This window comes from Schistocerca cancellata, chromosome 7, assembly GCF_023864275.1.
Source record: "Schistocerca cancellata isolate TAMUIC-IGC-003103 chromosome 7, iqSchCanc2.1, whole genome shotgun sequence".
NCBI lineage: Eukaryota > Metazoa > Arthropoda > Insecta > Orthoptera > Acrididae > Schistocerca > Schistocerca cancellata.
The window spans coordinates 212,138,841-212,161,903 of record NC_064632.1 but is presented as its reverse complement, the minus strand read 5'-3'; the positions used below and the strand labels follow the sequence as shown (position 1 = coordinate 212,161,903).

At 41.1% G+C, this 23,063-nt stretch overlaps 1 protein-coding gene across 1 annotated transcript in view; it reads left to right on the top strand.

The window, feature by feature from the left end:
• LOC126091889 (mitochondrial basic amino acids transporter-like) overlaps nt 1-23,063 on the top strand; it is a 252,911-nt gene that overhangs the window by 64,635 nt on the left and 165,213 nt on the right. The window contains exon 2 of the mRNA XM_049907184.1: nt 11,359-11,510. Coding sequence (XP_049763141.1) covers nt 11,477-11,510 — 34 coding nt within the window. The 5' untranslated portion in view covers nt 11,359-11,476. The remainder of the gene's footprint in view (nt 1-11,358; nt 11,511-23,063) is intronic.

Sequence of the window (23,063 nt, the reverse complement as noted above, 5' to 3'; positions counted from 1 at the left end):
ATCTTCTTTCCACTTGAGTGTTCTCGTCTACTATCTTCATCCTCCTTGTTCCATATAGACCAACAAACAAACAAAAATGCTCCTCACTTACTTCACCTCTTATCCACCAAAACTCCAATAATCATTATCATCACATAATCTTAATACTTCAATAATACCTTTTACGTCGATACATATCTCAATACCTCAATATTTACCTTACCTCTTGTCCACGAAACCTCCAATAAGCATCAATTTCACACAATCTCAATACCTCAATAATACCTCTTCAATACGTCGATACATACAAACCTTATCGCCAATATCATTTACCTTACGTCTTGTCCACCAAAACTCCAATAATCATCAACTTCACACAATCTCAATACCTCAATAATACCTCTTCAATACGTCGATACATATAAACCTTATTACCAATATCATTTCACTTCCACAACAACTCTTTCCTCTAGTCAGTCTCCTCGAACAAGTACAGATAAAATCCTAGTGCAAACTTCAATTCATCATCCCATACAATCCGAAGACACAATGTCCACACACAACCTCTGTGTAGTCCACCTGAGCCAAATCTTCTACTCATTATGAATTATAAAATACATTTTGGTTACCTTGTTCATCATTAAATAAAAGAAATGCATACATGACCTCTAACAGCCTTCAGTTTGAATAACTTTCAGTAAGTAGGTGCGAGTACGTAGTATGAAAGATAACGTAAGACTTTGAGTGAATAAATCGTAATATTTCACAGTGTGTACACCACTTCAAGAATCATGGCAAAACCGAAGCAAACGTATGGAGTATTTCTTGTGTCAAGTGTCACTTACTATTTCAATTGCTCACGAAGAATGCAGTGTAATAACTGTCAATGATCTAAACCTAGTGTTGGTATTTCATGTCGTTAGCTTCCTTTCTATTAGCATAAATTTATACAGCTTCCATAGAACCTCCAGCTCATGGCAGTTCATTTTCTTATCTTAAAATATAAAGCACTGAGCGTAAGCAAAACATGCAATAGCGAGTAAATATACCAGTAGAGAACACAATGTCAACAAATGGATGTAGCACAATCCCTACAACGAGGCTCTGCCAAGCGAACAATCTATAATTAATACCATAGTGTGACCTAAACTCTATGTTCGTACACTGTACATCAGCATTTCTATATACCAAATTAAAGAGTAGTTATGACAACAAACAGAAATGTGTAAAGCAGCAAATACACTCCTGGAAATTGAAATAAGAACACCGTGAATTCATTGTCCCAGGAAGGGGAAACTTTATTGACACATTCCTGGGGTCAGATACATCACATGATCACACTGACAGAACCACAGGCACATAGACACAGGCAACAGAGCATGTACAATGTCGGCACTAGTACAGTGTATATCCACCTTTCGCAGCAATGCAGGCTGCTATTCTCCCATGGAGACGATCGTAGAGATGCTGGATGTAGTCCTGTGGAACGGCTTGCCATGCCATTTCCACCTGGCGCCTCAGTTGGACCAGCGTTCGTGCTGGACGTGCAGACCGCGTGAGACGACGCTTCATCCAGTCCCAAACATGCTCAATGGGGGACAGATCCGGAGATCTTGCTGGCCAGGGTAGTTGACTTACACCTTCTAGAGCACGTTGGGTGGCACGGGATACATGCGGACCTGCATTGTCCTGTTGGAACAGCAAGTTCCCTTGCCGGTCTAGGAATGGTAGAACGATGGGTTCGATGACGGTTTGGATGTACCGTGCACTATTCAGTGTCCCCTCGACGATCACCAGTGGTGTACGGCCAGTGTAGGAGATCGCTCCCCACACCATGATGCCGGGTGTTGGCCCTGTGTGCCTCGGTCGTATGCAGTCCTGATTGTGGCGCTCACCTGCACGGCGCCAAACACGCATACGACCATCATTGGCACCAAGGCAGAAGCGACTCTCATCGCTGAAGACGACACGTCTCCATTCGTCCCTCCATTCACGCCTGTCGCGACACCACTGGAGGCGGGCTGCACGATGTTGGGGCGTGAGCGGAAGACGGCCTAACGGTGTGCGGGACCGTAGCCCAGCTTCATGGAGACGGTTGCGAATGGTCCTCACCGATACCCCAGGATCAACAGTGTCCCTAATTTGCTGGGAAGTGGCGGTGCGGTCTCCTACGGCACTGCGTAGGATCCTACGGTCTTGGCGTGCATCCGTGCGTCGCTGCGGTCCGGTCCCAGGTCGACGGGCACGTGCACCTTCCGCCGACCACTGGCGACAACATCGATGTACTGTGGAGACCTCACGCCCCACGTGTTGAGCAATTCGGCGGTACGTCCACCCGGCCTCCCGCATGCCCACTATACGCCCTCGCTCAAAGTCCGTCAACTGCACATACGGTTCACGTCCACGCTGTCGCGGCATGCTACCAGTGTTAAAGACTGCGATGGAGCTCCGTATGCCACGGCAAACTGGCTGACACTGACGGCGGCGGTGCACAAATGCTGCGCAGCTAGCGCCATTCGACGGCCAACACCGCGGTTCCTGGTGTGTCCGCTGTGCCGTGCGTGTGGTCATTGCTTGTACAGCCCTCTCGCAGTGTCCGGAGCAAGTATGGTGGGTCTGACACACCGGTGTCAATGTGTTCTTTTTTCCATTTCCAGGAGTGTATATATCTTACATAATAAACAGGTCATTAACATCATATCAACATAAGCAAATAAATTTTCATATGTAATCTTAATAAGTAAAAATGAAGGCGCAAGCAGATAAATCACAAAGTATAACTTACATAAATAACCATGTCAGCACAACTAATCAGGTGACAATTATAATTTAAATAAATAAGCACAGCAGGCACATAATAAAAAAAATGTGACATCAGTGAAAAAGCATAGCAGCCAAGCGATGCATAATATACATAATTAACAACACTGTTCATTAATCAATCATTGTCAAAATCAGTTAATGTACGCAAGCACGTCGCTTCACAAGTAAATTCATAGAACATGAAATTTAGCACAAAGTATAAATCACGTAATCGCGAGCAGCAAATTACGTCTAAAGTACGTACCTAAGGGGAAATATGTTACCTGAAAAATAAACTCAAGTAATAGTTACCCTTTTAGTTTATTACTTTCTTCTTCGAAATTACATTCTTCCTGAAATATTCTCGATGGCAAGTCCTCTTAACGTCGGACACACACAGAATTTACCTGAAGTTCTTAAATATTTTATACAACTGTATCCTGAAAAATACTGAACGTTAATAACATAATTTATCAAGTCACTATAGCTTTATACTGAATTTATTCGGAGAAATTACACTGTGTATATGTTTACGGCTGTCAGTGCATTCACACTGAGCGCTCGATCAGATGTAGGTACGCGTGACGTAGGAAGTAATTGTTTGCGGTCAACGACTGCCTTGTGCGGCGCGCAGACTTGACTGTTGCTTTGAGTATGTGCCGCCGCCAAAACACAGCGCGGTATCCTTGTATTCTCTGCATGTTTACGTATAACTGTTGGTTTCTCGAAAGTATGTCATTCCACAAAAATTTTAACGTTCGATATGTGATGTATTTCCTTAGAGCGCCGAGATTTAAGAGTTTCTACTTCGACAGTGTTATCATGAATAATTTTGCGAACTCTATATGGACCGTTATAAAGCAGAAAAAATTTGCGACACAAGCCTTTTCCTTTGTGAGACAAACGTGAGACTTAATTAACACCTTGTGACCAACTGACAAGGTTTTTAAACGACCAGGACGTTTAGCTGATTTCTCTCTTCTTTAAGAAAATGTTTGATGAAAGCGTTAGATACTGAACGAGCTGTTGCTTTGCGTAAAGGTGTAAAACACATATTTTGATGTCAATTCCACTGCTACCAAAATGTACGCAAAACCATTAGTAGAACGAACCACTGGACCGAACAAATCGACTGCAGCCATGTCCTTTAATTTCGCTGGAATGATAGGAAACAACGGTGCTCTGTGAGAAATAGTTGGCGGCTTAGCCTTTTGACATAATTTGCATTTGGCAAGAACAGATCGAATACGTTTTTCCATATTACTGAAGTAGCAATTTTCTCGTAATTTATGAAAGCATTTTCTGGGACCAAAGTGTGCATAACTGAAATGTGTGTACCAAATCAATTTATTAACCCACTCATCAGGAATACAAACTAACCAAACAGAGTTGTCGACCGATTTTCGTTTAAAAAGAATATCATTGCGAACTAAATAATACTGTCTGATCGCTACGCTTTCCTTTCTCCTCCACTTCTCCTTAATGTCCTTCCAGATTGGATCCTTATTTTGCTCCTTAGCGATGTCCTAGAGCGAAGACGAAATAAAATTCTCAAACGCAACACCTTGAATGTACATCAAACAATAATTGCTTTCTTTGCAGTCCTCTTCAGCACTTTGTTTCAAACCCATAGGTGCACGTGATAAAGCATCAGCAATAATATTTAAAGAACCCTGTATGTAAACAATACTAAAGTCAAATACATGTAGATACAACGCCCATCGTGACAATCTTCCATGTGTTAATTTTGTTGACATAAGAAATTCCAGAGCTCGGTGATCGGTGTAAACCTTAGTATGTCTGCCATACAAAAATGTGCGAAATTTTGTGAAAGCCCATACAACAGCTAAGGCCTCAAGTTCCGTAATCGAATAATTCTTTTCTGCTTTAGAGAGAACACGACTTCCAAATGCAATAGTTTTCTGTACTACAACGCCGTCTTCTTCTATCTCTTGAAATAGATGTGCACCTATGCCTTTGTATGATGAGTCCGTCGCCAAACAAAAATCTTTAGATAAATCCGGGTGTGAAAGAAGTGGAGCAGCAACTAAAGCATCATGAAGTTGTTCAAATTCTGATTGAGCTTCCTCATCCCAACGCCAATTAGAATTCTTTCCAGACAGTTCACATAAACGAGGTGTGGCCAAATTATCCAATCTAACAAAGCGTCTAAGAAAATTACAGACACCAAGGAAACTACGAACATCGCGTTTTATGGTAGGAACAGCATAATTACGAATAGCGTCTAGTTTTTCTGGATCAGGAAGAATACCTTCTGTAGAAATAATATGACCAAGAAATTTCACCTGAGAACGACCAAATTCAGATTTTTTCAAGTTCACTGTAATGCCAACTCTTGCAAAAATACGTAATAATGTATCCAAAATTTTGTTATGCTCACTCCAAGAACGTTTAGCAATAAGAATATCGTCAACATATGAAGTAATACTGTCACGAAGATAACCAGATAAAATTTCGTTTAAACTACGAATGAATGCTGCTGAAGATACAGTAAGTCCAAACGGTAATTTCCGAAATCACTTTTGGGTAAAATAGTCACATCCGGTTATTTTTTTTTACCGACTCTCTAGATAGATTGATAGTTGAAGAGTTGTTTCGATAGATGCAAAGAATAGTAAAAGAGTGGGCAGCAGTGCAGAAAACTAAAAGGGAAACAGCACTACTACAGCTCGGGGCCCTGTGCACGCTACGGCACATATTCACTTAGCGTAGTGAATCCCCTGAGGACCTTAATAGCCGCACATAAATTCCAGTTTGTGACTTAGTGGCCAATTTGGTGGAAGTGTGTACATAAATTGATCTAACCATGAACATGGATGTATGTCGTTCTTAGAATTGCGAATGATCTTAAATTTCCGAGCAGTTAAGAAGCGTTTACAGTCAAAGTCAACTCCTCGCGGCGACAAAGACCCACCGCGTCCGTCCCAGTCCCAATGTCGATTATTGTCAAGTTCGCGCGCCTGGCGCTCTCTTGTTGCTTCTCGTAAATGAAATAAATTACTTTCTTCAAACCCCTCTGCTGTCTTTTCCTACAATTTCGCTTTCAATTTGTTTGGCTTGCTTTTGTAATGCCTCAAATTCCCTTTTAACGCGTTCATTAAATTTTCCCTGTTTTTCAACATGCTTATTTATGTTCTGGTACTCTTCGGTTTCTGCAAATGGCAATGGAGCTGTATCATCTGAATCTCTGTCCCCATTTAAACTAAGATTTGTCAATTTATCTGAAATCTCCTCCACTCTTTCCGATGAGTCACCTATTTTTTCTTTCTGTTTATTTACGTCTTCCGTAAGTGTCGCGACTCGGGTTTCGGTATTGCCACATTTAGTAGTTAACTGTTCATACTGTTGCATTAAGTTATTTATTCTGTCATTTAGTACGGATTCCTCGATTCTTTCAAGTATTTCTTCCTTATCGTGTGCACATTGTAAATTTAACTCTGAAAAATTTTGTACTATCACGCGATCTTTTTCTTCCTGTTCTCTGTCCTGTTCCTCTTGTCTAATTTCTGTTGAAATTAAACTATTATTGTGAACATTCAAAATCGGTTGTACTTCTCTAATTTCTTTCTTTGATTCATTTTTCATGTTTTTGAAACATGTCCCTATTCGTGAATCTAACCGTGTTTCCATTGTTCCCCTATCTGTTTTAATTGTCCCTATTTGTGATCCCACTGTTTTAACTCAGATATTAACTGTGTTCCCAGTGAGTCTAACCGTGTTGCCATTGTTTCCCTATATGTTTTTAATTCAGATCGTAAATCTAATATTGCACTCATCAACTGCTCCACATTGACTGGTTCGAAATTCTTTTTGCCTCTAACATTCCCCGCAAAACCAGCTTCGTTCGTCATAGCTGTAAAGCTATCTGTGTTCGATACTATTCCAGAATCTTCTGTCGTTAATCTCGTATTCTGAAAATTTTTTGATTGTGAAAAATTTTGAACTGGTTCTGGACTACTTTCCCAACTTATTAAATTGTTTTCTACTTCATTATTCATCATACTGTTCTCCTGTGTTGGCGAGTTCGCCATGTTAACAACTTCGTCATTCTCACTATTCATCATTTTTGCCTTTTTCATCGATCACGTAATCATTTACAAACTATACAAAACTCGTCCCTATACAAAAATTACACACAATGAGACTTTATCTCCAACAATACCATTCACACGAAATGATTCCCGACAAACATGCCTAATGAACAATTAGAACCTTCACAATTGCACAAAATTGTCAGACCTGTATACAAGACATCAAAAATTAAATTCTGCCAATATACCATTAAAAGAAAGACAAGACAACTACAAGTGTTCATTACCAAATCTACACATGCAATCTAGACTACAATTACTAAACTACGAATTACTTCAACAATACTACTGTCTGATATTTTTACTATCGGAAGAATTCCAAGGGACGATCCTGGCAGGGTCGCCACGTGCATGGGGGCTTAATTAAATTTTTTGATTATGCAAATATTTTTACTGTCTGTCCGGTTACGCAGTCTCGTAACCGGTTGGCCCTGACTAGTATTAGTGTGCAATCTGACTGCATAGAACAACAAAGAATGAAACAAAACTTCTGTTAACATAATTAATTAATTAAGTCCCCAGCAACTATAAAACCTACGAAACAACAAAACACAAATGTAACTGTTCTGTGTGTGGAAGTGTGATTCAACGTACACATCTGGCACGGTACCTCCTCAATAAGACAAGATATTTTAGATACCATTTAGACTGAATTAATTAAATAAAACTGAAATACTATAATTGCACATAGAAACACGAATTACAGACTAATAAATGAACACGAGCCAGATGCTTTGTTGACTGAACCTGTGACCAAGAGGCATTATTGTTTAAGACATTGAAATAATTAAAAAAAAGGAATTTTTTTACCTTCATATATATTGACGAAAAGTACACTAGTCCATCAAAGCAATATGACAATATCTGAACAAGCACTCTCCATGGGATATTCTCAACAACAACACGCTACTGCAACATCTCCAGAAGCACTCTCTACCACCGCTTCTCGACAAGCACTCACTACCACCGCTTCTGAACAACTACTGCCTGTGGAGGCGGCTGAATAATACTCTTTGGCGCAATCTCTGGCGCTGTGACTCAGTATAGCCACATTTCAAGGTCCTGTACGGGCCTTTCTTGATACAGAAAATGTTCGACTGCTGCCCTGGCCAACACATTCTCCAGATCTCTCACCAATTGAAAACGTCTCGCCAATGGTGGCCGAGCAACTGGCTCGTCACAATACGCCAGTCACTACTCTTGATGAACTATGGTATCGTGTTGAAGCTACATGGGCAGCTGTACCTGTACACGCCATCCAAGCTCTGATTGACTCAATGCACAGGCGTGTCAAGGCCGTTATTACGGCCAGAGGTGGTTGTTCTGGGTACTGATTTCTCAGGATCTATGCACCCAAATTGCGTGAAAATGTAATCACATGTCAGTTCTAGTATAATATATTTGTCCAATGAATAGCCGTTTATCATCTGCATTTCTTCTTGGTGTAGCAATTTTAATGGCCAGTAGTGTACAAGGTGAATCAGAACTCCACAGACAGACTTTCAGAGGTAGTAGTATGTTCCAAAACAGAAAAAGGCAAGTAAACATGGACTCTAAATTGCATACCTTAAGAAAATTGTTCAAATGGCTCTGAGCACTATGGGACTTAACATCTGAGGTCATCAGGCCCCTAGACTTAGAACTACTTAAAACTAACTAACCTAAGGACAGCATACACATCCATGTCCGAGGCAGGATTCGAACCTGCGACAGTAGCAGCAGCGGGGTTCCGGACTAAAGCGCCTAGAACCGCTCGGCCACAACGGCCGGCCATACCTTAAGAGCTATGAGCAGTTCATCTTCGCTAATGGGAGACACGGCTATTCTACTGAAAGATCTTTATCTTCTATATTTTGAGAGGTGATGTTATGGACCAAAACAAGAAAAAAAGACCAGTAAATATGGGCGCTAAAGTGCATACCTTGAAAGCTACGAGCACTTATTCAACTTCGCTACTTTGAAAGACATTTCTTCCACTGAATAAGTTCTCATAGCTCTTAAGGTATGCCTTTTAGAGAGAATGTTTCCTGGACCATTTTTCTTGTTTGGTCCATACTACCTGCTCCCAAAATATGGAAAGCAAAGATCTTGCAGCAAAAGAGATGTTTCACAGTATCGCTGACGAACAAGTGCGCTAAGCATTTTAGAGCACATGTTTACTAGATTTTTTTTCCTTGTTTTCGTCTGTGCTACTAACTCTGAAAATTCTGGTTCATCCTGTATGTCAACATCAGATATAAATTTAAGCGCTTTGAGATATTTTCTCAGAGAAAAAAAAATTCTCATTTGCTTGGAGTTATGAGAGAGGCGTTGTGCATCAACGAGAGGTTTACTGTTGAAATCCCGAGAGCGTACGTTCCTGGAAGAGTCGGGAAATATATTTCGGATTCTCATATACGTCTGCGAAATGACCACAACAAGAAAATCCGAGACATTAGAGCTCATAGGGACGTTTAGAATCGGCCCCTTGTTCTCACGCGCCCTTCGTGAACTGAACTGGGAAAGGGGGAGCGGGGAAGAGAGGAAGTGGTATCTGATATTTGAAAATTTGTGGTAAGGACTAGAGGACCAAACTACTGAGGTCATCGGTCCCAGCCGGCCGGTGTGGCCGAGCGATTCTAGGCGCTTCAGTCTAGAACCGCGCGACCGCTACGGTCGCAGGTTCGAATCCTGCCTCGGGCATGGATGTGTGTTATACCCTTAGGTTAGTTAGGTTTAAGTAGTTCTAAGTTCTAGGGGACTGATGGCTTCAGAGCCATTTGAACCATTTCATCGGTCCCGACCAAGCTGCTGAGATCATTGGTCCCAGGGCTTACACACTAATTAATCTAACTTAACCTAACTTACGCTAAGGACAACACACACCCCCATGCCCCAGGGAGGACTCGAACTTCCGACGGAGGGAGCCACGCGAACGCCTTAGTCCGTGCGGCTACCCCGCGCGGCGAAGTGGTGTCTGAAACACATAACGTGGATTGCGGTGTACACATGTAGTTGTGGTGTATGCTTATATGGAAGTGAAATATGAACTATAAACAATATATCAGACAAGTTCTCAAAATGTATTACAGGTGAGTGTTGAATATTAATGAGGAGGAACTGTTTTAATGTAGGGAAAATGGTTATTAACTTGACTAAAAGAATGGATAGTTCGATAGGGACACTTGATGAGCACTCTGGAAAGTTAAACTGGTATCTTATACTAGTGTGGAAGGTGGAAACTACAGAGGGAGTCAAAGGATTGAATACAGTAGATACAAACTGATGTAGGGCGCAGTAGCCAATACATCTAGCGGCCATATACATCTATATTCCGCAAACCACCTTACGGTGTGTGGCGGAGGATGATTTTGATACTACTATCTGATTCACCTTTCCTGTTCCATGGCGCTTGTGAAGAACAATTGCCACTAAATCTCCGTATTAGCTCTAATTTCTCGGATTTTATCTTTTTGGTTATTTCACGAGACGTATATGGGAGGAAGCAATATATTACTCTTGTTGGAACGTCCTCTCTTGGAATTTCAGTAATGAACATCTCCGTTATACAGAACGCTTCTCCTATAGCCTCAGCAGCTGGAGTTTCTTGAGCATCTCTATTAACACTCTTTCGCCGAATAAACGATCCCGTGGCGAAACGCGCCGCTCTTTGCTGGGTACTGTCTATCTCTTCTATTAATCCTACATGGTACGAGTCGCAGACTGATGAGCAATACTCAAGACTCGGTCGGACAACTGTTTTGTAAGCCACTTCTTTGTTGGATGTATATTTCTTTAAGAGTCTTCCTATGAATCTCATCCTGGCACCTGCTTGCCCTGCAGATCTCCAGGGATTTGTCACCAGTAGTGTAATCCTACAGTAGTAGATTTCTTCATCTATAGATGGAAAGACTTGACCTAAGATGGAATGGGCAGCGCCGGCCGGAGTGGCCATGCGGTTCTAGGCACTACAGTCTGGTTAAAATGGTTCAAATGGCTCTGAGCACTATGGGACTTAACTACTGAGGTCATCAGTCTCCTAGAACTTAAAACTACTTAAACCTAACTAACCTAAGGACATCACACACATCCATGCCCGAGGCAGGATTCGAACCTGCGACCGCAGCGGTCTCGCGGTTCCAGATTGTAGCGCCTAGAACCGCACGGCCACTCCGGCCGGTTACAGTCTGGAGCCGAGCGACCGCTAAGGTCGTAGGTTCGAATCCTTCCTCGGGCATGGATGTGTGTGATGTCCTTAGGTTCGTTAGGTTTAATTAGTTCTAAGTTCTAGGCGACTGATGACTTCAGAAGTTAAGTCGCATAGTGCTCAGAGCCACTTGAACCATGTTTTGAATGGGCAGCTACATCACACCAGCCTTCGGACTGACACTAACAGCAATCACACACTCAACTACAGAAAACAATATGGCCTAGTTTAGAGTTACGTTTGTCTACTATGGATGTTGCATGTCCTCCTTTGCCACAGGCTGGTAGCCGCTGCCTCGGAGCCTCGCGAAGCCAGACCGCGCTTCTTGGCAGCCAAGCGATATTCAGAGGAGACGCCCTGGTGATCTGAACCCGACTGAACCACCACCTGCGACAACATGGCGCTCGACTTTGCCGCTGGCTGCCTCGGCGGTAAGTACTTGGCTGCTCTCGCGCTTGTAGCCCTTTCAAGATATAAATAAATGTTATTATTACGCCATTGAGACAGTAACATACGAGGGTAACTGAATAAGTATCTACACTTTCGCTCTAACCACATTTAGGTTGGTATTACGGATTAGTGCGCTCCCTAATCATTATATGGAAACCTTATCGTCGCTTGGGGCAGGATTTAACAGTGTCATATCACTTGGATTTACTATCCTGCGAAGTAAACGTAGCTGCAACACTCACCCCTTGCAACAGTGAAGAACAGCGTTCCGTAATCAGTTTTTTTTGGGGTGTGAGTGTTTACCAGGAGATGAAGTCCATAAAAATCTTTCAGCCCAATACAGTGGCAATGCGCTACCTCGGCGAAGTGTTTACAGTTCATAATCTGTCCGCAGCTAGTGGACTGTCGTGGTAACAAAAGGGAAATGTTACTGAAGCGAATCAATACTGGAGGTGAAATATGGGGACCCACCACTTTGAACCAGAGAGTAAACTCTAGAGCGTGGATTGGAAACACTTCTCAGCTCCAACCAAAAAGGAATTCAACATTCAGTCGTCACAGCTTTACTGGGAAGCATAAGGGCCAACTGGAACATCGCCTGGGAAACAGCGCAACAGTAAACAGTCAACAGTGATATGCTTTGCAATATGTTGAAACCTACAATTTGAAACAAACGTCGAGGACTGCTGTCAAGCAGTGTTCTTTCTTTGCGTGACAATGTGCGTCCACATATCGCCGCCCATACTGCTCACATTATTCAGATTACGCATTCAAGGTGTTGGAGCGTCTTGCACAGAGTCCTGATCTCGCCCTCTTTAATTTTCATTTGACTGGTCCACTCAAAGTGGTTGAAGAGGCCATCGAATAGCTTCTGATAAAGAATTGAAGGTAACTGTGCGTTTGTGCGCTTTTACTCAACCGAATTTTCTTTTTCTAGTAGTAGTGGAAAGATTGTTCAACGATGGACCAAGCACATTGAAAAGCACGGTAACTATGTTGAGAAATGAGATCACTTGGAGTTTTACACTCTTGTTTCAACAAACTGGAAAAAAGATGTTATACAGATACTTTTTGATTTGTTCTCGTATCCAAAACAGACTGAGAATCAAGTCAAATAAAGATAAATTACACTGGGAAAATACAACAAATATAGTAACTTTTATCTCCACATCACGTGTATCCAGACCTGCACAACCTCTGAGGCACGTGGCTGGCATGAACATCATCCTCTGAGCTGGGTGTTGGGCAGAGAAGGCAGTGAAGCACGTAACTTCTGATATGACATCGCAGTCCTTGATATTCAGACCTTATTAAATCATCGTTAAAATTCGACCTTTCGAAGGTTAACACTATCTACTTCATCAGGAGATGACAATATGCCACGAGCTTGTCATCGGTTGGGAGACGTCACTTGGAATTCTAAATTCTATTGAGGTGACGTCACCTGGAGGGCGGGATTAGAATGCGTAAATTCAGGAAACTGATAATGTGGCGATATGCCCATCGTCCCCCTTGGGTCGTGACTGAGGGAGGGCAAGGAAACAGAGACACCCCCTAGTGCCAAATATCGATTTTTGGTTATATTTCTTTGAAGACACTGTCTCAAGAGCTCGTCAGCAAGCAACACTGACAAGGACACCACATGGCAGTCCTGTATTCGTATTTTTTTATGTTTACGGTACATGACGTTCAGAACTCAATTATCAATCAAAAATCGTTAGATCTATCTCTCAAACATTATCGAGGAAATAAGCTTTGTAGTTTCCTGGGCGTCTTTAATAACCCAAAGCAAGGTCCTTTTTTATATAGCTGCGAGAATCTGAGGTAGAATACTCTCCCGCCATGTTGTTGACCTGGTTACATTCCTGGCTCTAGTAAGGTTTTAAACAAAGGTACATGTTTCACAAGCAATTATGTGAAGTGTGAAACACATAAAGATGAAGAAAATAAAGTTGAAAACATTTTAAAATTTAAACATTTTTTATTAAAAATATTTTACAATAATCTTCTATAAAAGACGTGCATTTTTCATTTAAAATGACAAACAGATATTTGTTAATTAGTATATATTTGATGAATTTTATATTTAAAAGATATATGTATCCGAATCTAACGAAAAGCATAACGATCGAAACGAGACTCGAACCAGCGTTCCAGCAATTGACAGTCCAGTGCGCTACTGATTTGTTCCATCTTTATGTGTACTACGCTTCACAGAAATGCTCGTAGAACACTTATCTCTGTTTTAAAAATTCCATCCGCCAGGCATCGAACCAGCACCCACACGTGGTAGGCAAGCATCCGCCCACAGAATCTCGCTGCCTGTCGAAAAGTCGGTCTTACTTCACGATATTAAAGACGCTCGGAAAATTTCAAAGTCGATTTTCTTGGGAATTCTTGTGAGTTGCAATGCAATGCATTAGAAGACTGACATCTGTGTTCTGAACAGCAAGCACCACAAATATAAAAAAAATACAAAAATTCGATTGTTCCGTAGTCTCCTTGTTGGATTATAAGTACCGCCTCTGTTGGAACTGTTACTGCATATGCGAATTTCAATCGCTTCTTTTATTAACGAATCCAAGTACGTCAATGGGTGAGAGAGGGCCTTCATTTTCTCAAAGTTTATCTTGTGCTCTACCATAAGACTGTGTTCTGCTATCGCTAATTTCTCAAAATTTCTGCACTTGATGTGCCTCCTATTTTGAGTGCAGCATTCGGCTACGTTGCGGATTATATGCCCTACGTAATTCTCGTGGTACATTATAGACACCTGGTACTCTCAAATCCAGGCTGTCTTCCACTGGATGCAGCAGATCCTTAATTTCCCGTGCAGGTCGGAATACTGGTCTAACACCACATTTAATGTGCTCCCAAATTTGCTTCAAGACGCTCTGCAGAATGAAAGGAGCGCTCTGGGATTGCCTTCTTCCGTTGGCTGGATGGGTCTGAACGTACATTTACCAGCAAAAACAGCTCTGATTTAATTTGGTTCTTATCCTTTTCTTAAGGCGTTCCGATCCAGATGCCAGGTGATCATGGTCTTCCTATGGCACGGCTCGCAAATGGGAAAATCCTCTGATATAAGCGACTTCGACGAAGGACAGATTGCCAGGCTTCGGCGCATGGGAACGAGAGTCTCAAGAAACGGCGAAGCTGGTCACCTGGACAGCTGTTTGCTTCTTACTCTCGTGAGTATCTGTGGAAAGTCGTCAGAGGATAGTGAAACCACTAGTGGACGACAGTGTTTTAGACGTCCATACCTCTTCACAGAACGAAGAGGTCAGGGGCGTGCCCGCTCTGTAAAGCAGGATAGGTGGAGGGAGATCTTTGGCAGATCTGATGATTGAGTACAGTGCTGGTGGAGACACAATGTTTCGAAGCACACCGCTCAGCTTCTCAGCATACGACTTGTACATGTTTCCACGTTTACTGAACAACATCGTCAGCTACCATTGAAGTGGACACGGTAACATCGTCCAGTGGACGGATGGATCATGTTTGTTCTTACACCAAGTAGATGGTCGTCATCCAGGTGAACGGCTACACGAAACACCTACCGTGCCACCAATACAGGCTGGTGGGGGCAGTATTATGCTATGGGTGACATTCACCTGGGCTCTCATGGGACCTTCGGTAGTATTCGAAGCTACTATGACAGCTGTGGACTACAAGGGAATTATTGTGAATCACCTCCATACATTCATGCTTTACGCCTTCCTCAATGGTGATGGCATTTTCCGGCTGTCATTGTCACAAGGGCAGAAAGGCAATACAATGACCTGAGTAGCGTGATAGTGTGCTCACCTGACGGCCAAGAAATTCACCCGATCTAAAGCCAATAGAACACGTATGGGACGCTGTCGGACGCCAGCTCGGAGCCAAAAAACCACTTGTGCGCAATTTGCGGGATCTGTACTTAGGGATATGGTACCACACATGTCTGAAAATCTATCAAGGACATGTCGAATAGATGCCACATACAATCGCAGCTTTATTGCGTTCCAAAGGTGGACCAACGCGCTGTTTTGGCTCATCAGTATCCAATGTGTTGTTGTTGTGGTCTTCAGTCCTGAGACTGGTTTGATGCAGCTCTGCATGCTACTCTATCCTGTGCAAGCTTCTTCATCTCCCAGTACTTACTGCAACCTACATCCTTCTGAATCTGCTTAGTGTATTCATCTCTTGGTCTCCCCCTACGATATGTTTTCCAAAGCCGGAAACCTGCTGATGCGCAGTTTATGCATGATACTTTTATACTGTGATGATGGTATCTTTGTACGTTGTAAGGGGAATACAGAACTGATAATCCCCTCCCATATACTCAACTGGGGAAACCTCTGCCCCATTCTCAGCTCTCTGCAAACAGCCCTCTGGATTAGGGAATGCAATGTAAAAAAACTGAAACAGAAAGAAAAGGCGACAAATGTAAGAATACAGGGTGATTCACAAAGAAAGAGCGAATTTCAGTTGCTGATTACAGAGAAAATTTGAGAGACAAAAACACATTGTGCCTGTCACTGAACAGAGGAGGATTCAAAGTTTTATGTTCGCACAGACACCATACCATATACTCACATGAGCACCATGCGTTGCTCGAGAAAAATTGAAAGGGTAGTACATTCCATTCCACACACCGATCGACAGATCCGTTTTTATTGAATAGACAACAATTCGATTTTTCAGTTGCCGTAGGTGCGAGAAAGACTCCGACTTTTATTTACCACCACAGAAAAAAATTGGAAGTTTGAGGTCTGGTGACCTAGGAGTACGGCAAGTGAAAGAGAGAGAGATAATGGGTGAGAGGGATGAATGTGTGTATGATAAATCCTATCCCTCAAAAATTTCCTTCCTTCACTCCTCATCTGTGTTACCACAGATGACGTGTCACTGATCTCATTTGTATTTACATATGAAGTGTCTTGTTGCTTCTACCGGCCTGAGTGCAATGCATAAGTGCTGAATAGTGTTCACCAACCTACAGTTGTTGTCCCCTGCGCAGAAAACAGCACGTAGGTCGTCATTCCGTTATCAAATATAGTCCACTTTATGAATCACAAAATACTTCCATTCTTCACAATTTCACGGAAAATAAACAGAATAATGAACTGTGTGTCTGTGTAATTACTATCAAGCTAGTTCTCAGTATATGTCCAAAAAACCAGAGATTGCAAATTAAAATAAGTGCAGAACGGCATAGTACCGACATAACAGTGACGAACAGTGTAAAGAATGGCATGATGTAAGGGTTTCTTCGAACTTAAAGGACAGCAATAAGCCGATAGTATTTGTATAACAGTGTCACTTTTTATGACAAATATTTTGTTGACATTAATGGACGGCAATGCAACGATACTAGCTTAACAGCAGCTTGTGATTGAAACTTGGCCAGGAGATAGTGGAGTGCTATAGGATATTCTAGTAGGAATGATAGACTGTAAGTTAACAAAAGAATACTAACAACATAAAGGTACAGAAAAATCTTTACTATTAAAAGAATAATGCAAATAATATGGAAAGAGTAGCTAAAGATTAATGATTTAGGAAGTCAGGTTACACACGAATTTATTGAGGGTAGCAAATAGTTCTTTCTAAGCACAAAATATCTGAGTATATGATTAAATAAATTAATTAACAATTGGAAAATGAAAAAAATATAAAACAGATTCAAGTTTTGAAAAATAATAACGAATCACAAATATAGTGGAATGGTATCGATAACTGAAAATTTTATGAGAATTTGAGTAAAAATGCATTTATTTCCGAAACTGATTGTTCGCTGCGAGGACATCCAAATTCTTCGAAATCTCAGAAGAAGGGGATACGTAATATTTCTGACTTTACACATCATATACAGTTACGAGAAACTTTTCTTAGAGCAGTTGAGAAGGCAGCAGCGGGAATAGGACATCATTGTGTGAGGTATCGGTGACTTACGGTTTACGCGATACGCACATCGTGAGAAAGACTGCCTAAACTCGATACGCACATCGTGATAAAGGCCGCCTAAATTGTGGTATTTTTTCCCGTGATTGGCTGCTGTGTTCAAAAGTAGTACACCAAAATAATAAACTTCTGTTATTAACATTAGAAAAACTAAACAGTGAATTTATTTGCGTTTCATATAAAAGCATCTCTCAATAGCAGGCTATCATTCCATTATTTCAAAAGTATTACTTACCAGCAGAATCAAAACAGTTGCTAAGCAAAAATGCAAACGAAGAACTTTGGAGATCGTCGGATCACGCCTACCTTGAATGGTGGGCGAGGTGGTTAGGTTGCAAGGTCATAGCTCGGTCAGCAGTCTCGGTGGACAGCCATGTTCTGAGCTGCGTTCGGTATCAGTTAAGAACTTAATTAGCAATCTGAATGCGTCGTAAAAATGCCCACTTCGCATGGTTACAAATAAAACAAACTCTACACCTATACATATCACAAATACGAGTGTGCAGAGATGGAAGATCATTACACCCACACCTTTTACCAGAATATACGCAAGCAGCTCGTAACAGCAACCCATATTGATGATTCTGTAGCTCATGATGTAGTCTTGCCTTGTGAAACTCCAGAGTTACAGGACTGGTGTTAAGTTCAACAACTGTCAGTCCATTCTTCAATCTCCAACCTCAGCGTACAGCTCCAGTACAGTTCTGTGTAACAATACAAAATGCCTCAAATTAAATTCCTCAAGCGTAAACAAATTTTAAATAAACATTAAATAAACAATAATAAATTTTAAATAATCATTTCAATACATTATTTCAATACAAATAAATAATACATAATTTTTGTTTTGATTTTGGCTGTTTATACACAATGCCGCTGTTTTCATCCTACCACGAGAGTGGTTTATCTTTGTTTTTGTTTTGATCACAGCTGTATCCACTTTTTACATACAGCTAGGACACTGCCCTTCGCCTTCTAAAGAGTTTGCTCGCACCGTCTGTTACCACTGACACGCTTCGGTAATGACTCACGCCGCTACCCGGTTTCTCCTGCTATGCTCTTGAAATTTTATATACGAAGGCTTACAACTGCGATTCACAGGTACATTAAGAGAACATTTCAGAATCTTGCTTTAAGCATAAGGCACAAACACTCCTTTACCAAAACACTGCTTCTGTCTACAATATGAAGTATCATTCTTTCTATACTTGTGTGTCACTTCCTACAAACTGTACCAGGGGAACTGCATTCATCTAATAACTGTATATATTCTTCTGGCTTTCATATACGAGCATTATGTGACTTCGTAATATGGAAATGGTTCAAATGGCTCTGAGCACTATGGGACTCAACTGCTGTGGTCATAAGTCCCCTAGAACTTAGAACTACTTAAACCTAACTAACCTAAGGACATCACACACATCCATGCCCGAGGCAGGATTCGAACCTGCGACCGTAGCGGTCGTGCGGTTCCAGACTGTGGCGCCTTTAACCGCTTGGCCACTCTGGCCGGCACTTCGTAATATGTAGGGGCTGATTATCTTATTCTTAGCTAGACCTTTATTGTACATTTCTTTCATATTTAAAATCAGTGTGTGTCATTACTCTCTATACTTCATATTACGTGGACTGCTTTTTAAACCGTATTTACTAAGTTCACGACTTTCATGAGATTTCCGCATCAGTGTTGTGTCTTGTGTAGACATTATGTCTACTACCTTGTACTTCATAAAATAGTTGGCGGAAACCATTTCGCCCATAAATACTACTTAATGGCCGACTTACACTTAGCCTTTTGCCTTTTGCCCTCACTCTCCATAAATGATTGGCCGACTTTCCTATCACCTAATAATCATATTTCTCCTTTCTCTACCTATGTAACTAATTGACCGACTTTTCTGTCTTTTAATAACCATAATGCTCCATCCACCAAAAACCTTTTTTGCAGGACTGTTCCTACCCTATCAGTGTATTATAATTCATTTCGCTTTTTCAGTTCATATTAAAGAGTAACGATATGTCTATTTGGACGCAAACTGTACATCATCTCAAGACAATATTTAGTTATATCCTGTATTTTTGCCACCACGATTTCTTCTATTGTGCATTCACTTACCTTGTCTTCTTCTTCCGCAGACTTCAGATTATTTTTATGCATTATTTCATCTGTGTTATATACGAGGGTTGGAACTTAAATAGTGGCAACTATTTATTCACAACCGATGCAAAAGAGTTACATATTTGCACCTGTTACTGTCCTTCAAAGTAGTCACCAGCGTTGTGTCGAACCCGTTGCCAGTGATGTGGAAGGCGTAGTATACCGTTGACAGAGCCTGTTCTGTTGATGGTGCGAATAGAGCGGTCTAAAGTTATGGTGTTTCTCGTGTTGACTGTGATGGTGTTATCCTAACGCATTACGCTCCTCCACGGCAGACCGTCAATGCACAGTATTACTGATCGTTTTAGGAGCATCACCTGCGACCAGCTTTGAAAGAAGCGGCGATACTTTCTGCGCAATCTACCCATCATTTTGCTCGACAATGCGCGGGCACATACAGCCCAAGCTGTGGCTGCTTTGTTCGGTCGATGGGACTGGGAAGTATTGTACTATCCACCATACTTCCCGGACCTAAGTCCTTGGGACTTTGATTTGATTCCGAAGATGAAGGAACCACTTCGTGGCATTCGCTTCGAACTGTTCCATAGATTCGATAGGCAGTAGACCTCTCTATTCGCACCATCAACAGAACAGGCTCTGCTAACGATATACTATGCCTTCCACCATCGCTGGCAACGGGCTCTACACAACGCTGGTTACTACTGTGAAGGACAGTAACAGGGGAAAACATGTAACTCTTTTGTATGGGTTGTGAATAAATAGTTGCCGCTATTTAAGTTCCAACCCTCGTATAACAGCCCTCGTCTTGTTTTCCTATTCTTAAAAAACGATCAAACATAAGGTCTGTTTATCATTGTTGTAAATATTTAAAAACTGTTCCACTACATACTTTATAATATGTTTTTTATGTGCTTAATATGATACTAGTGTCTTGTTGTGACTGTGTACTGTGTTCTCTTCCTAGTGTATCTATACTCCTATACTTTGTATATTCTGGTCTGTCCAATTGCTGTTTTTCACCCGTGCTATGCAGATGTTTATTCTGCTGGGTTACTTTGTTTTTGTCGCATTCAGTGTAAGGACATTTTATCATCTTAACCATGATAGTGAAGAATTTTAAAGAAGACAGATATAGTTATGATTGGAAGAAGGGGAAGAACTAACAGCAGGAAAATAAAATGAAGTATGCTGCCGGTTAATGGGGACATGGTAATCGCCAATTACCTAGCAATAAAAAGAATGTTATTACCCCCTGAGGTTGAGTAGTTATAACATTTTTTGATATCAACAGTGTTGTAGACTACTTTGGATGCTCCGTTTTAATGTTGGCTACCTCCGTTACACTGGGGTGCGCTATCCTAATGATTCTGTGCAATCCTTCTTATATCTGTACATCTAATAGAATTTTTTGAGCTTTGAGTTAATTTTGGAAGACGTATGTTTTGGCCTGTCTTTTTCTTAACCTCTTGTTGCATTAGTTCTTTCTCTTAGCTGTTTTTTCTTTGAGCCTAGCTAAGACTAAATACCTCTTTTATGAACTGAAATATCTCTCTATGGGAAACTTACTATACATTCAATTATACTAGATACCTTTCCGCTGTTAACAGTTAATGTGATTGTATTTCCGTTGCAGAATGCGGCAATTCATTAATAATTTTCTGGAATCCTTCCACGTAATTAACCCACTCGTGATGTTTTAAAGAGCTTATTTAGTTCTCTGATAACTTTCGGTTATATCAGATTGAGGGTGGTATTTAGATATGTATATATGTTTTATATCAAGGTTCCTCAACATATTTCCATCAGCCTGATATAAATTGTGGTCCATTGTCACTGGTGATCCTATCTGGTATACCTACCATCATTACATAGTCATTATTTGATACTGACTCACCTGTAGCCTTTCTCAGTGCATACAGTTTTACATGTTTTGAGAACATGCTCAGTACAACGAACAGATACTTCTACCCTTCTTGTGATGTGGGAAGGGGACCGTAGAGGTCAATACATACCTTTTCCAGTATTTTTGTTGGGATCATGCTATGCATTTTGGCTTTGCTGCTAGAGTTTAAAGCTTTTGTTTTCTGACACACATCACATGATTTTAAAATAGCAACTTCCCTTAATTTTGTCCACCAAAATGAGCACGCACATGAGAAATGAATGAACCACACAAGCCTCTCAATTTCATGTTCTGGTCACTAAACCTTCCACTGCTATTTTAAAAGGGTCTATTCTAGGATACAATTACACGTTTACGTATGGCACCGTACTTCCTTACCTTGTCATTAACTTTCCTTCTCCAGTCAGCTTTTATCATTTTAATGGGTCTCATATTTTTTAATATGCTCTTTATTTTTTCTTCTTGTTTTACTTCTGTTAGGTATAACATAGAGACTTCTTTCTGCCCTGAATCACTAAAGTCTACTTTATCCGTAACTGAATATCTTCTCTCGCCTTTGTTAGTACTCGAGTGGCAAAGGCAATGGATTTTCTTTCCATTGTATCGCTGCTTTCTATGAATTGCCAGATATGAGCTCACAACCCGTATTCTGAGCCGTACATAAACAAGCAAAAAGGTACATTTAAGTGTTAATGTGGCAAAACAATACTATTACATAATTCATCTTTTCTTTTCGAAATTGTTGTTCACATTCCTGGGTCCAGACCCAAGCGGCATTCTCCTTCGTTAATTGGAGTAGGACTTTCGTGTTAAGTGCTTAATTGTTCGCAAATTTGCGATAGAATCCAGTTAAACCGAAGAAGGCTTTCATCTGCTTGTTTTGTTCTAGGAGAGTTTCTTGTAACTGAACATGATGGCTGTAAAGCCAAAAATATTACAGGAGGCCAAAAGCAATGAACAAGATATTGTTGTTCAGCTTATTAAGTGATTTCTCTTGTGGTGTAGTCGCCATGTTGCTACAATAAAAAAAGTACTTTGTGAAAAAATCCACACGAATATATGTGAATTAATTGGTAGAATAGTGGGAAAATGCAGTCAGTCTGCGAACGACGTTAATCTTCATGTTTTCACGGTGCATTGGCTGATCCATTAGCTTTCGGACACTAAGACGAAGTTCCGTTTCCTCGAGTTTCTCTCCACTCGGGGGAGTGTGTTGTGTTGTCCTTGCGCCCGTATTGTCATAAATGACATTCCGCTATTGAGATGGCTATATGGGCACGTCCCGTAAGCCCATGAATTAAAAAAAAACTTCTTTTAACTACTTGAAGAAACAGAGTTTATGCAGCTGCACGCCCAAAGAGAAGGTTTCTTAGGAAATACCAATCAGACATATCAAACATATCTTCGAATTTTGCTCAAGTGTGTGAGACCTATATCAAATAGGACTAACATGGGATATTGAATGTAGACAAAGTAGGGCAGTGTGATGAATACATGCTTTCTCTGACGCTTGGAAGGGCGCCTGGTGAAGGAACTGAACTCACTGGAAATATACGTCAACTATTC